Genomic DNA, 15,329 nt, shown 5'->3' with positions numbered 1-15,329 from the left:
CAATTATCCCTCCCAGTTCACCCTCAAGGTAGGAAAGGGGCTTAAGGTCTTTTCTTGATTCACAACAGTCACAATTAAGACCTGAGTCCTGCATACCTTTGTATTCTTTTAACCAATTATGTAAATTCCTTTCCTGTCAGGGGGATCCCCCTGGGGCAAGAGGGGAGAGATAGAAACTTTTGCTTCCCATTTTCCCTCCAGGTGCTACTTTCGGCAGAGAGAGGTCAGAGGATCCCCTCCAATGATGGTGTGGTGGCCCTGGAGGGAAAGAAGCCATGGACAGGAGTGTGTGAGTGAGGATAGGCACTGCTGAGATTCAATGGGCCCAGGCCAGGGTAATGAGAGCCCCTTCCTCCAGTCAGCACAGTGACTCTCCACTAGGGGACCCCAAGGGACATTTGGTAATGTCTGGGGACTTGGTGATAGTCCTGACTGAGCATCTAGTGGGTAGAGGAAGGAGATGCTGTTAATATTTATCCTAAAACATGCAGGACAAAAAAACCAAAACAACAAACAACAAAAAACCACCCAGGACAGTCCTCACAACAAAGAAGTATCTGGTCCAAAATGTCAGCAGTCCCAAGGCTGAAACCCTGAGTTAGAAGATGCAGGTCCTGCAGGCGTCCTCTCCTTGCTCAGGGGCGCAGTGATAGGTCACATTACTGGAAGGGATACCATGGATGCCAGCTTGTTCCCTTGGGCCCTGAGTTCCTTCCAAACTTTCAACCCAAGTATTTATGTACTTTGTTTACTTCTAACAATAATAAATCTCATCCAAGTCCCACATTTGCTGTGAAATTCGCTTCTCCTAAGGCAGGCCTTGGGTATAGGAAAAGCGCCGGACAGGGGTGGTGTAACCAGGCAAAAGGCACAACCTCTTGGCCTCAGTGTCACCCTTTGTAACATGAGTACACTGGACAAAATGATCTCTAATGGCCCTTTAGCCCCCAAACTCTGTACGTTAGGGTTTTGTAGACTTGGCTGTACCCAGTCAGGGTCAATGGAAAAGGAAATGACTCAGATGCAATGGAGGGAAGGCTGAGGGTGACTCAGGCTTTCCTAGTCATGAAGGACGCTTCGGACATGTACCCAATACCAAAGCAGAACTCATGACCGCTGAATGATGCCAGGACTTTCCTCTGTATGTTCCAGGAGGTGGTTTCCACATAAGGTGATTTTAGCAACAGTAAGTTGCCTCTACAAAAAAAAAATAAAAAAAAATAAAAAATCCCTCCAAGGTCTGAATGTTTGAATTTCTACCATGAGAGTTTTATCTCCAGTGAAAAATATAAATATTCTAGCATAGGTACAAGTTTGGTGTTACTAATGGAGTTTGGGACTCTGAGGTAAGTAGCTGGCACTAAATCAAGAATGATGCTTGTTGCTGCGTATGTAGACCTAGCTAATATAAATAATTTGAGAAAAGTTCGTGTACTGTGTAAATTCTATTCAGTCTTTTCAATCTAAATATATTATTGATGTAGCACTCCTTTTTTGTTATTTTCTAAACTAGAAACTTTAGTTTTCCTTTTATATAAAAAAAATACAGTTGGATTTAACAAGCGGTAATAGAACAAAACCCCAAATACATGAGCCACCTACCTTCAAAGCTGGATGTAGGAACTTGCTTAGTTCCTTCCTTAACACTCTCGTGACCTTCACCTTTACTCCACTTCTTAGTGTCTTGTCATTAAATGGAAGAGTTCTAACTCTAAAATCTTAACTCTAACATCATTTTGACTACGGTGTCCTGAGCTTCCGGCTTAATCATCTGCTCTTTGACCTTATCAAAATTTCTCTTGACCAGCGTTTACCATACTTTAAAAAAATAATATACGTTTATTGATTTTTAGAGAGAAAGGGAGAGGGATAGAGAAATAGAAATATCGATGATGAGAATCATTGATTGGCTGCCTCTTGCATGGCCCCCACTGGGGATCAAGCCCACAACCTGGGCATGTGCCCTGACCAGGAATCAAACCAATCACCTCTTGGTTCCTGGGTCGATGCTCAACCGCTGACCCACACCAGCCAGTCTGAATCAGCTGGAATCCTTGAATTGTCTTTTACCAGCATCTTTAATCCCTTTGCTCCCCTGTCAGTCCACTTCACGTCTACAAATCATGATCCAGGATCTACACAGTAATATATCTCGTCTGCTCCTGATTATATAGGGTGTCCTAAAAAATGTATACACACTTTACAGCTGATAGCTCAATTGATGCTTCTTTCTTTTCAGATTTAACCCATTGGAATTAATAATTATTCAAAGTATGAATACATTTTTGGGGGACACCCTGTATATATATTCTCTAACAACACCCAGCTGCCTGGGTATGGGTGTGTGTATGTATGCACATCCTCTTGCTTGAGACCAATTTCTCACTCAGCTGGCTTCCCAGCTAAATTAACCCCATGACCTCGCCTTGTACAGTGGCTGGCACATAGTAAGTGCTCAAGAAACGTTTGTTGAACTGTTGTTTAATTAACCACATCCATCTGAGCTCTAGTTTCAATCCCTCCTCTGCAGAAGGACCCTTTTCGGTTACTGTCATTTTCTATGGAGCTTCAACTTTTACTTGTTCCTTTCACCCAGTCAATAAATGTGCTTAAATCATCCTATCCTAAAACAACGACAAAACCTTCCCACACCACTCAGTTCTACAAGCAAGATTTTACCTCTACCAACCCAATGAAACTTGTCTCAAAAAGGTTACTAATTGCCAAATCATTTGGACACCCTTTAGTCCATTTTAAAAAAAGTGATTTTAATGTTTTTGAAATTTAAATGATCTCTAATTATCAAATACATGCTCACTGCCAACATCTTGAAAAGTACGAAAAATAGATACATACTCCCTAAACCATAATTCTGACAAATTTTGTGGCTGAACATTTTGGGCACTTTTTAACAATACAGGTGAGAGTCTCATTTCTTACTTCATATACCCTCCAACAGCACTTTACATTGTGGACTGATCCTGTTCCTCCATTATACTGTCCTTCACACCACATTTCCTCATTCTCCTATTTTATTGGGCCCTTCTCTCTATTCCCTTCGGATGTTAGCTCTCATCAGGGACAGCTCTACAACCTTCTGCTCTAAGTGCTTTCACTTTCATGGCTTTACTGTTATATCTTGAAATCCACAGAATCTAGTATATTTTTTAAAAATACATATTTTTATTGATTTCAGAGAGGGACATGGAGAGATAGAAACATCAATGATGAGAATCATTGAGTGGCTGCCTCCTGCACGCCCCCTACTGGGGATCAAGTCTGCATCCCGGACATGTGCCCTTGACGGGAACTGAACCTGGGACCCTTCAGTCCACAGGCTGACGCTCTATCCACTGAGCCAAACCAGCTGGGGCAGAATCTACTATCCTGACTTCTTCTCTAACCTCTAGACTTAAAGATCCAATAACTTATTGATCATCTAATCCTCGATGTCCTATAGTCACCTCAAATCAACCCTTCTGCAAAACGGAACTCATTATCTTCCTTGCTAAACTTGCTCTTCCAGCTGTATTCTTTTGAAAAACAAAAAAAGAGTTTTTATTGATTTTAGAGAGAAAGGGAGAGGGAAACATCGATGAGAGAGACACATCCATCAGCTGCCTCCTGCACACCCCACACTGGGGATTGAGCCTGCAACCCGGGCATATGCCCTGGCTGGGAATCAAACCAGTGACTTCGTGGTGCATGGGACAATGCAACCTATCTAAACACAGATTGGACCAGGTCTCCTATCTGCCTTCCTGACCTGGTCTTCAGCTACTTACTCCCCAGGACTCACTCCATCCTGGTCCTGCTGAAACACCAGATTCCACTCTGTCCCATTCTTCTCTAAGTATTGGTTCCTCTACCAAAATGTCCATTTTCACTTACCTTTCTGGAGAAACCCTGTTCATCCTTCAGAACTTACTCCATGAAACCTTTCCTGATCACTGTTTCCCCTCTCCCGCTGCGGGCAACGTAGAGAATCCTATCTTCACTCTCAGAAGCTGTGTGACTTGGGCAAGTTACGGTTTTAGTTGTGCCATTTGTATAATAGCAATAGTAACACTACCTACCGTATAGAATCCTTGAGGGTTAAATGAGATGATGTAAAATAAACCCATAGCATGGGGCTAGATACTTGGTAAGCTCTCAAACCATTTAGCAATTGTTAAGTACGCATCCCTCTGCTCTATGTAGGTAGGCCTCTTCTGCTGCAAGTTTAACACTGCAGTATGATTTCTTCGTGTACAGTTTCCCCACCAGAGTATAATCTCCTTGAAAGAAGCACCCACATATCACACATCGTATATGTTAGCACAGTGCCTGGCATATCATGGCAACTTATTCAATGACAATTGAACTAGACTATTTAAGTACTACCCATCTTTCCAGGCCCAGTTCAACTTCCATTTCCTCCACTAATATTTACCTAATGATTCCAGCCCTCTGGATTGTACCTTCTCAGAAATATCTTACCACTGTTTGAATAATCACATGCTATCTTGTGTTATATTTAGAAGCGCTGTCTCTCTGAGGCCTCAATTTCCTCCAGGGCGTACACCATTTCTTACATTGTTTACCTGCCCAATGACAGCTAATATCTCCAACTGCACAGTGAGTGTTCAACAATTACCTTTTTAAAAAATATGGTTTTTATTTATTGATTTTTAGAGAGACAGAAAGGGAGAGGGAGAGAGAAATATCAATGTGTGAGCGAGAAACATCGATAGGTTGCCTCCCATACATCCCCCGACCAGGGACTGAACCGCAACCTGGGCATGTGACCTGACTGGGAATGGAACTGGTGACCTTTTGGTTCACGGGATGACACTCAACAAACTGAACCAAACTGGCCAGGGCAACAATTATTTTTGAATTAAAATATTTCTGCCCAAGCATGGGAGGCCTCACCTTATCTTTTATTTTTTATTTTATTTTGAGAGTACGTTTATTAAAGCTGGGGACAGTGAAACAAGAAAGGGCTTAGCATTGAAGAAGCAACAGGAGAGCCTAGGCGGGGCTGCTGTTGGCTTCATGAAAAGTCAGAGAAAAGGGGGCCCTGAAGACAGGTTCAGGGTTTTAGCTTGGGACGAACTGGCGCTGCCCATTGCTCCCCTGGTTGCAGGTCTCGTGGGGACCCTTAGCGTTCAGGTGAGAAAGTAAAGACGCACGCCTGAGAGGGAAGAAAGCAGGTGTGCTCCTGAGAGGGAAAGCACGCCTCTCCTTATCTTTTTTTTTTTAAAATATATTTTATTGATTTTTTTACAGAGAGGAAGGGAGAGGAGAGGGATAGAGAGCTAGAAACATCGATGAGAGAGAATCATCGACCAGCTGCCTCCTGCACACCCCCTACCAGGGATGTGCCCACAGCCAACGTACATGCCCTTGACCGGAATCGAACCTGGGACCTTTCAGTACGAAGACCGACACTCTATCCATTGAGCCAAACCGGTTTCGGCTCCTTATCTTTTATTAGTCATCTGCCTCTAAGAAAATTCAGCTAACAACACATCTGACTCTCCTTCCCTTAGCTTATTATTATTTTTTTTGGGTGCCCGTGACTGGAATTGAATTCGGGACCCTTCGGTCCATAGGCCGATGCTCTATCCACTGAGCCAAACCAGTTAGGGCTCCCTTAGCTCTTGAAATTCTGCTTGGAACTACATTAATTTGCTTTTATTTGTATGCCACTGTCCTGTCTTGGCTTCCCAAGGAAGAAATCTTCCCTTTCCTTGCTAACTTCCCTCAAGACCCAGCAGAGGGCATTATACACACAAGGGCTGTTTGTGTGGGTGCCGCTGGCTCACCTAATGATTTCAGCCCTCTGGATTGTACCTTCTCAGAAATATTCTCAATGGCAACTCGAAGCAATTTTTCTTTTGCCTGTATTGTCTATGCTCAGGCCACAGCAGCTTAAAATAAATGCCACCGGACAATAATAATGGTGACGCCATCTCCGACACCCTGCATATCAGATGGCCAAGATGCTTGTCAGCACAATCCTCACTCAACTAAGTTGGAGGAGAAGAACCCTCGATCCACAATTTGGAATAAAGATTTTAGAAAATATCTAACTAAAACACTGGCAGGAACAGCTACTTGAAGCACTGCAGAATCGGTCTGCCTTGGCTGCCTGTAGTAAGGGAGTGAAAAACCAAGAAATGGCAAGTTTTAAACTGAAATAGAGATAGCCACAAACCTTTCTTGCCACCCCAGGATTCCTAAGACTACAGCTTAAAACGAAGGACCAGGGAAGCCAGGAATAATGAAAAAATCATATAGAAGCCTAGATACTAACTCGCAAGCTCTTCCGTAAACTAGCTTTGCCACCTTATAAGTAACTTATTTCTACACCTCAATTTCCTTACCTGTATTAAAATGAAATTGCACTAACTGAATGGTCCCACTCAGCCTCCCTGACCTCACTGCCCAGCTGTATCTACCTGGCGAACACAAACCAGGAACATGCTCAAAAACTAGAGGATTGGTTTAGGACATACGGGGTGAGGCAAAAGTAGGTTTACAGTTGTGAATCCTTAAAACAGCTTATTCTTATATTATTTATTGTTTTATTTCCCATATAAACTGTAAACCTACTTTTGCTCCACCCTGTGTATATATCCTAGCTTTTGAAGTATATGAACTTTTTCATATATTTTCTTCCAGCTAGACAATAATCCCCACAATGGTAGGGAATGCTTTTTTTTAAAAAATATTTTTTTTATTGATATCAGAGAGAAAGGGAGAGGGAGAGGATGAGAGAGAATCACGGATCAGCTGTCTCCTGCATGCCCCCCACTGGGGATCGAGCCCACAACCCGGGCATGTGCCCTGACCGGGAATCGAACCATGACCTCCTGGTCCATAGGTCGATGCTCAACCACTGAGCCACGCCGGCCGGGCTAGGGAATGCTTTTTTTTTTTTTTTTTTTAATCCTCCCCTGAGATATGTTTTATTGATTTTAGAGAAAGAGAGAAGCATCGATGTGAGAAACATTGATTGGTTGCCTCCTGTACATGCTCCAACAGAGGATCAAACTTGCAACCTAGGTATGTGCCCTGACTGGGAATCAAACCCTCAACCTTTTGGTGTATGGTATGACACTCCAACCAACTGAGCCACCTGGCCAGGGCATGCCTTTCTTTAACCTAGCGCCATACTACCTGGCTCACTCAGTGTCGAGCATGCTGTTCAGAAAAGCCAATGGTTAGGATGCATCCCAGTCCCCTGGCTAAATTTAGAGAGAGCAAGCCAGGAATACCTCAATTGAAAACTTATTTAGAAAGATGCTCATTAAGAAGAATGAGTGAGATACCAAGAACATTTCTTCTCCAGTTTAGAAGTACCCCCCTCCCTCAATAAGATGGAGATTTCTCTAAAATATCTGTCTCCTGGGCCCTATCTTCCTTGATGCACACTTATTTGAAAAGCCATTCACATTTGGGAAAATACCATGATAAACTCTCCTAATCAAACTTGGGCAAAATGGGTGTTTCATTTAACACAGGCGTCCTCAAACTACGGCCCGCGGGCCACATGCGGGTGTTTTTGCCGTTTTGTTTTTTTACTTCAAAATAAGATATGTGCAGTGTGCATAGGAATTTGTTCATAGTTTTTTTTAAACTATAGTCTGGCCCTCCAACGGTCTGAGGGACAGTGAACTGGCCCCCTGTTTAAAAAGTTTGAGGACCCCTGATTTAACACGTGTGAATGTTGGTGGGGCCAGGAGAGACAGGATGGAGTCTGTTCCTTTTGTATATTACATTCACAGGTCTTCTTACCCTCTGTCAGTGGCAGGATTTGAGATTGTTTTGATAACATGAGGAAAGAAGTCACTGTGCCTCCTGCTGGCCACAAGCAGAGAGGCTCAAGTTCCTTTTGGCTTATTACTAGAGGTCCCATTTCTCCTTCACCAACAGAACTTGTGAAGGAATACACGATTGAAAAGGAAGAGTGGGCTTCCTTTTTGCTTAGTCTGTACTAAACTTTAGGTGTCAATAAATCGTTAAGATCAAACGCTCTCAAATTCCTCATTCTGTGAGCCCAAACCTGAGGTTGATGCATCTGTATTAGGTACAGGAACCAAGGGATGGACAGGGGTCAGGAAAAACCCTGGTCTGCATGCCAACATCCTCGTTCCCTCTCCCTAAGTGATGGAAGTGTACAGCCTAAGCACATCCTAGATTAAGAGGATCCTTAAAAAACCTAGGGCCACACACCAGCTTCTCCCCTGAATGGTACCTTTCCTTCCTTCCCTTTCCCCAAACCCCAATAAAACACACCAACTGCTTCAGAGTATTTATGGGTTGGGTTTTTTTTTTGTGGGTCTTTTTTTTTTTTTTTTTAATTTCAAATACTGAAAAAGTCCCCTGGGCTCTGTGGGGCTCCCCATGCTCATGGCCCTCTTTCCCCATATTCACTGCCCTTCTCCCCACAGTAAATCTGTTTCAAGGACATTTTTTAAAAATGAACAATTAACATTAATTGCATTCTCAGCTTGCTCTGCAGAACCAGAGGAGCTGTCTGCTTCTGTCATATTTAGATGGACACTTTCTTTTATCTGACACCAGGTCCCCAGACATGTCTAAGCAAACATTGCATTTTTCTACAGTTAAATTGGAACCCCACATCTTTCGTTTACTCCATTTCCTTCCCCTCACACCAGCCACATGGTTAAGGAGGATAGTCAGGAATGTTATCAACTCCGAGCCCTAATTCATATTCCCCTAAATCTCCCACCCACCCTCTCAAACATCTCCCCAGTCCCACCCCACTCCCTAGGATTTCACTGAGATTTCTCCCAATAGTTATTTGGAAGAAAGGTAAAACAAAAAAGGTTCAAGGTCTTGGTGCTCGGCCCAAGGGGCTCCATGCGCTGGGACACCGACGGGCAGGGGCTTCTGCCTCTCCAGCCCGTGCCCGAGCCACCTCCTGAGCCCTCTGCAAATGCAGGGAGGGGCAGGAGCCAGCGCAGGACCCAGGGGGGGGCAGCGTCTCAGGATCTGGCGGAGCCCCGGGCAGCATCATTCAACTTGGCCACTGCGGATGAACATAGAAGAAAAAGAAAACACTGTCAAGTAATAAGGGAAAAATACCTAAATTCCATCCCAGTCTCTAGTCCATGACTCTTCTATACTTAACCATCATTAGGCTACCTAGCATATGCCTCAATCCTATCCATAAAAAATTATTGAGAGGGAGAGAGATAGAGAGGTAGAGGTAGAGGTAGAGGTAGAGGTAGAGGTAGAGAGAGAGAGAGAGAGAGAGAGAGAGAGAGAGAGAGAATGAATGAATGAATTTGAGTCTTATCCACAAAACAAAATGTTCTCTGCCTTTTTTTAAGATACCCATAATAACAAAGACAGAAAAGCAATTCGTGAGACAAGATCAAAATAACTGGAAGCTCATAGGGATGTAGCTGCCTCCTGGCTTGGAGCAGCTCCGTTTCATATGCAAAGCACAGTCACTGAGAGCAGCAGAGACTGACTGTGGGCACACAGTGATGAGGTGGTGACTGGGTGGAGGCCAGGGCCAGACAACACAGGTTGTTTTGAGTGGATTTAATAATCTAGGTTTAATCAAAGCAACTGGGATTTGGATTTTTCTTTGCCATGGACTTATGTACTTCATGCTGTGGCAATATGTGGCAAACACAGAATGTAGCTTGAGTCTTTTCTTAAACTCGAATATGACCAGATGAAGAGAGAGAGAGAGACCAACAGTTTTCTGATTTCTCTATTCCTTCCTAATACCAGATTCATTGTGACCTCAGTTTTGAGTATTCAAATTGACCCATAGAGAAAGTGGCTCAGACAGAAACGAAAAAAGTACAAACTTTGAGAAAATCAGAGATGAAGAAAACGTACAAAATTATATATATATTTATATATATAATAACATGACATATCTATGTACAACATGGCTGGGACAGTTGAGGAAACTATACAAGGATGTTCGGCATTTTCCCCTTCCCACATGGATTTTAGACTAAGGAAGACAGCATGAGGAAATGGAGCAAGAAACACAAAAATTATATACAATTATAAGTGACAGTCGAGGAGTCTGGGGGCCAAGGAATTCAGGGATCCTGCTCTCTCCATTCCTTCCTCACCAACTTTTTCCTACCCAATCTGAATGACAGCCTGAAAAGTGAATGGCTGGTCAGGAGAGAAGTATATACGCATCCCATCCCCACACATGCATCCCATCAAGTTCATCAGACGTATCAGAGTCTGTGAGAGGGCAAGAGAGGATTACAAAATCTTGCTCTCTTGAACAGTCAGTTCTCACCCTGACCCTCTCTATCATAACTAGCAGGTTGCATTCAGTAAGATTCAGGCCAAGCTAGTGATAACTAGACTGAAGATGCTGGCCAACTGCAACCCCTTTCCTCCACACATTCATGAATCAGCACTGCTTCTTCTCATCAGACAGGTGCCGGGTTACTGAGCTCTAGGAAGGCAGAGATTTCTGTGTCCCTTTTCTCTCCTTAACCACCTTCCCCAGCATTCTCCAGCTTGAATTATCTCCGAAGAACCTGCTACCCCAGCCCTGCTGTAGTACTAAGCCCTAGAGGCTAGCTCAGTGCATCCCTTTTCTTCTTGTCTCCCTAAACAATACACCTGGCATCCGATTACATCAGAAATGTGGGCCTCCATATGTGCGAGACTGAGCATGTTTCCTCAGGCCCACAGCTCAGCGGCCAGAGCAGCCTTTTGAGCAGCAGAGTTGCAGACTGCAGGCTAGGAAGGTGGGTTGAGCAGAGGCAGGAGCTTCCATGGCTAGCTTCTTAGAATTGTTTTCTTGACCCTATCACCATGATATTTATGAGGCCCTCTTGCCTGAATTCATCCCTCCCTCCCCCCGCCCCAATCTCTACTTCCTCTCTCCCCTTGTAGTCTTCAAATGGTTCCCCTGTGTAGGCAGATAACTGATGGGCCTGCCTCATTAGTTTTATAAAGAACAGCAGAGTTTTTCAACTGCCAGTTACAGAATTCTAAAATCAGAATCAATTTTATCCATATTCAACTCTATTTTACAGATGACAAAATAAATTCTGAGAGGCTAAATGACTTGACCAAGGTTACATATAACTTCTACATGGAACTAGACCCAAACCCAGATATCTTGACTCCTAAACCAGTGCTCCTTCCGCTATCCCACAATGCTTTCAAAAGCAACATGCTGGGAGAAAGAGAAAGAAAGAGAGAAAGAGAGAGCGAGCTAGAGAGAGCGCCCATTTTATACAATGTTTTCCAATCTTTACATTAAGAGCCAGGGCAAACTGTAAGAGACACTGACTAAGGGAGGTTAAGTGGGCATTGTAGTTTTAGGCAAGCAAATCAGTTTTTCTTTTTTCAGGATTCTCTAAACCTGCCATAATGGAAACATGAAGCAATAGCAGCCTAAGACAAAACACTTAGAAGCACAGAAAAACGATCTCATTCAATCTACCTTTCCCAATAATGTCAGGTTAGCCTTGGATGTTAAAACCTGCCACATTATTCCCAAGGCTTAGCCTAATCAATTTTGAGATATTCTCTTCCGAAAAAGAAATCACGTCTCCCCAGTTTCTTGTACAGAAGAAAAAAAGTTTGCAGTATTACTCAATCCTAGTCTCCTACTTCTGGGCTATAGTGAGGGTGTGGAAATACCAATTTAACCAAAGAAATGAACTCAGAGCCCCTCTTCCACACACACATTACCTTCTCAGCAGCCCCCAGCTGAATCACAGTCATTGCTGGCTAGCAAGCTGAGAAGTTCTCTAACTAGGTGCCCATTCCAGTCCTGCCTATGATATATAAAAGTCCAGTGGGTGAGGAAGGGGAAAAGAGGGGCCCAGGTTACCCCGCAAGCTTGCTGGTGACGAGCGAGGACTTTCTCTGGGGCAGATCCTGTGGGGTAGGGATGTGGTCACCAGTCACCAGGTTCTTGTCTGGTCCTGCACTTGGCAGCTGCTTATTCTTCATCTTGGCTTTGGCCATGTTGTAGTCTCCTGAGTCAAAGTACTTTTGCTAAGAGACAAGAGGAAGGTTTAGGTGAGTGAGGAGCCCTGGCCATCCGCAAAAACAAGGAGACCCACATCCATTACAAATCCTCATCCACTCTCAGATCTTTCAAGTCTTTCATGATTAATCTCATGCATACACAGCAGGGTTAAAGGTAATACCTACATGTACTTGTGTCTTCTCCCCAAATGTATGTAAGCAGTTTCCCAGCGAGAGTATAGATTTTTGGATTTAAGAAATAGCCTCTACATCCTTTGTACCCACATCATTTGTAGCCTCATCAGCACAAAATGGTTCAACAAAATTATTGATTTACACCTAAAGGCTTACTGAGGACCTATTAGTCACCAACAGATTTGGTGCTGGGGAAACAGATATAAAGAAGGGTTAATCTGGGGCTACACTAGCAAACAGCAGATTAACCTCCAGCCAACAACCTCAAAATTGAAAAGTGTTTTCTCAGACCATGAATAGAAACCGGGCTTGTTCATGAGGATAATGTACTTTTCCTCTGCCTCCCACTGCCTCCACAGGTTCCATGGTTGTGAAACCTGCCCGTGCCTGCCTTGCCTACAGCAAGGTAAACTGCAAATCAGCATCACATCATCATCTGTGGCTAAGACTCAACAACTGGGAGTCTTCATGGGTCTATTTCACTCTCCATTTCACCAGCAGAGGAATACACTCTGGCTTAATGATTCCCAATCCCTCAGTAGGTTTAGGTACCTCTGGGGACTGAGAAAGCTGATCAGGAGCTAGATGGCTAGGAAGGTAGATTCTCCCTTGGTGAGGAGAACCACTCTGGACAGAAAGGAGTAAATGGCTAGTGCTAACTTCAAGGGTCTGAATAAAACTATTCATGTTAAGTTCAGGAAATCTGTAGGACAGATGGTTTGATCTTTTTCTGACATGATGTACTACAACATATAGCTCTAGTTCTAAAAAAATGCAGTCTTAAAATTCCCACCATCCAAAAAGGCAAATGCCTAGTGAGACCAGTGTTCCAGTCTCTAACATCCTTCCTTTACCCCCCTAATCCCGCATAGACAAATGCCCCTAATAAAGCCTTAATATCCTATATGGGGAGCCAGAAGATAAACTGATACCATATCAGAGATTTATAATAATCTGCTTTGCTCATTGTAAGTTTCTAATTCCTTTCCACTGCTGCCCAACAAATAACAAAACTTCCAGGTCAGCATTCAGTAGAACCTCTATAGATCTCATCCCCTTTGGCTCCAAAGAAGAGGGTAAGACTGTGTCCCATACCCCTTTCTGGAGTCTCTTCATGAGGAAGTCGGAGCCTCCAGGCTTTTGTCCTAGGCTTGGATATTTGGCCTTTAGCTTTGCCTCCTCAGCTCTCTCAGGGAGAATACCTTCTTTCTCCTGCGTGTCCTGGAAGGAACAAATGGGCAGATAAAATTAAAGACTGAGAAGCAACTGCTTCTAATATTTGATAACCTTTATACTATTTTTTCCTGAAGATCCACTTACTTGTAAACATGCTATTTCCATTCTACTCTCAAATAAAGCCAGACCTTTGTTCAAATTCCTAAAGCTCAAGAACACTGTACTGTGAGGGGAAGAGACAAGGTGCTTCTCACACTATACCCAGGGAACCACCTTGGTGACCTGTACCGGGTTAAAGGTAATACCTAAACACAATACGTTAATCACAGAGCAAGCCATAGCTCACTCAGCACAGAAGCTAGGGAAGACAGAGAGAGAAAAGAACCCGTCAAGGCTTTTTGGTGACACATGATGAGTAGGAAAGTCCCCTGGCTGCTCCTAACACACAGTACAGGGCAAATGGGAAAGCAAAAGGGATAGATAATGCTGCTGAAATGCTCCCTCCCTATTTAGAATCTAAGATAGTCACCTGAGAAGTCTCTCTGTGGAGGAGGCTAGAGCTACGCAGCCTTCTCCAAAAATCTCCACCTTAGTAATGGGAGGACATTGCTTCAGCATTTCCATAAACATGTGGCAGGGAGGTGGTAAACAGAGATGAAAATGACCCTATTTTCAATCTCGGGAAAATTAAGATACAGTAGGTTCACTAGTATTTACCCAGTTTTTGCCAAAAAGTAAACACCAACCGTAGTGGGGCAAGTGATGGCAGTTTGGGGAACATGACAGGAGCGCAAATGGCATGCAGCGGCTCCCACTGTCCGCTCCTCGCTGTTTGTGGGCCCCGCTGCCCTTTTCCTCAGTAACGTTTTAGAATAATCTAAAGCCACTCTTGGCTCTTCTTGTTGGGATTATATTACCTCTCCTTGGTGTTCCGGCACAGATATAACAACAGGTGCATTTCATGAGCCTCTGAACCCAGTACTAAATGCTGTAAGTCAACCACAACCCCCAAGAAGAGGTCTAATTGGCGTGTTTTCATCACAGAATTGCGGGTGAATTAAGTCTCGCTGCCTTGGAAGTCTGGGGGAAATAGGGTGATAGAGTGGCGTCTTTCTGGTCACGACTCTCTTGGTGTCTTTTCTAAATTTAACCTCTGTTATTATTCTGTACGAACCTTCATTCCTCTTCAATCTTGTTCCGTCCTCACAGAAGATGGGCAACAGACCATCCCCAATCGTCAAAATAGGTTATCTTGATAAAGTTGCCGCCTTTAACTAACCATGGTAAGAATTACTCTTCTCCCTTCCCCCAATGCTGGCCCTTTTTTTTTAAACGTCTTTACCTCAACCTGAATCTTTCGAAGGATTTAGGATGCAGGCCCCAGCCTGGTAGTCGTGCTATTTACCCCTAATAACCAATAATACACATCACATCCAGGGACCACCAGCCCCCTTTCATTCACCCAGTCTTTCCAAACACCCGCCCCGCGCCCAAGCTCGGCCAATTATAACACAGCTTAAATGAGCTGAGCGGTAGGCTTATTGGCCAATGAGGAAGGGTAAGGCACTGACTGACAACCGACCCAACCAACCAGCGCCAAAGCAGCAAGTCGCGTTGAAGCTCACTCGGCGTGACGCAAGAAGTGGCCAACCCCTGCAGAGCCTGAGATCAGGGCAACCAATCCGCACTGGTGGGAGACCGTCTCCCGCCCCATCACTGTCGCCCCCGGCTCGCTCGCCCGCACCCCCTCCATTTCACCTGCTTCTCCTCGCCGGTCTCCTCCGCAGGGTTCTCCTCTTCTTGTTTCTGAGACATGGCGGGACCGGGACTGTGGAGTGTAAGGGGCCCGGGAAGCCAAACGGAGAAGGGAAGGGGGAGGGGAAATGGGGACAGCCTGCGCTGCTCCTTCGGCTCCTGTCACTAGGGTTGCTCAGTTAAAATGGCGGCCCTTGCCTGTGACGTTGCGA

At 44.2% G+C, this 15,329-nt stretch overlaps 1 protein-coding gene across 2 annotated transcripts; it reads right to left on the bottom strand.

Moving 5' to 3' along the window:
• Window positions 1-8,764: 8,764 nt before the first annotated feature.
• On the bottom strand, window positions 8,765-15,329 carry ENSA (endosulfine alpha). Of its 2 annotated transcripts, XM_079761420.1 has the most exons (4): window positions 15,121-15,328; window positions 13,282-13,407; window positions 11,852-12,018; window positions 8,765-9,043 (listed from the first exon to the last, which is right to left on the bottom strand). In XM_079761420.1, exons 1-4 carry the CDS (start codon window positions 15,175-15,177, stop codon window positions 9,028-9,030), a joined length of 366 nt encoding a protein of 121 aa, XP_079617546.1. In that variant the 5' UTR covers window positions 15,178-15,328; the 3' UTR covers window positions 8,765-9,027. The 2 variants fall into 2 exon arrangements, with proteins under 2 accessions (XP_079617546.1, XP_079617547.1); XM_079761421.1 differs by lacking the exon at window positions 8,765-9,043 and having other exon boundaries at window positions 9,857-12,018; window positions 15,121-15,329.

This window comes from Cnephaeus nilssonii (genome assembly GCF_951640355.1).
Source record: "Cnephaeus nilssonii genome assembly, chromosome: 21".
Lineage (NCBI taxonomy): Eukaryota > Metazoa > Chordata > Mammalia > Chiroptera > Vespertilionidae > Cnephaeus > Cnephaeus nilssonii.
Note: the sequence above shows the minus strand (reverse complement) of the source record. Positions and strands in the feature narration are given on the sequence as shown.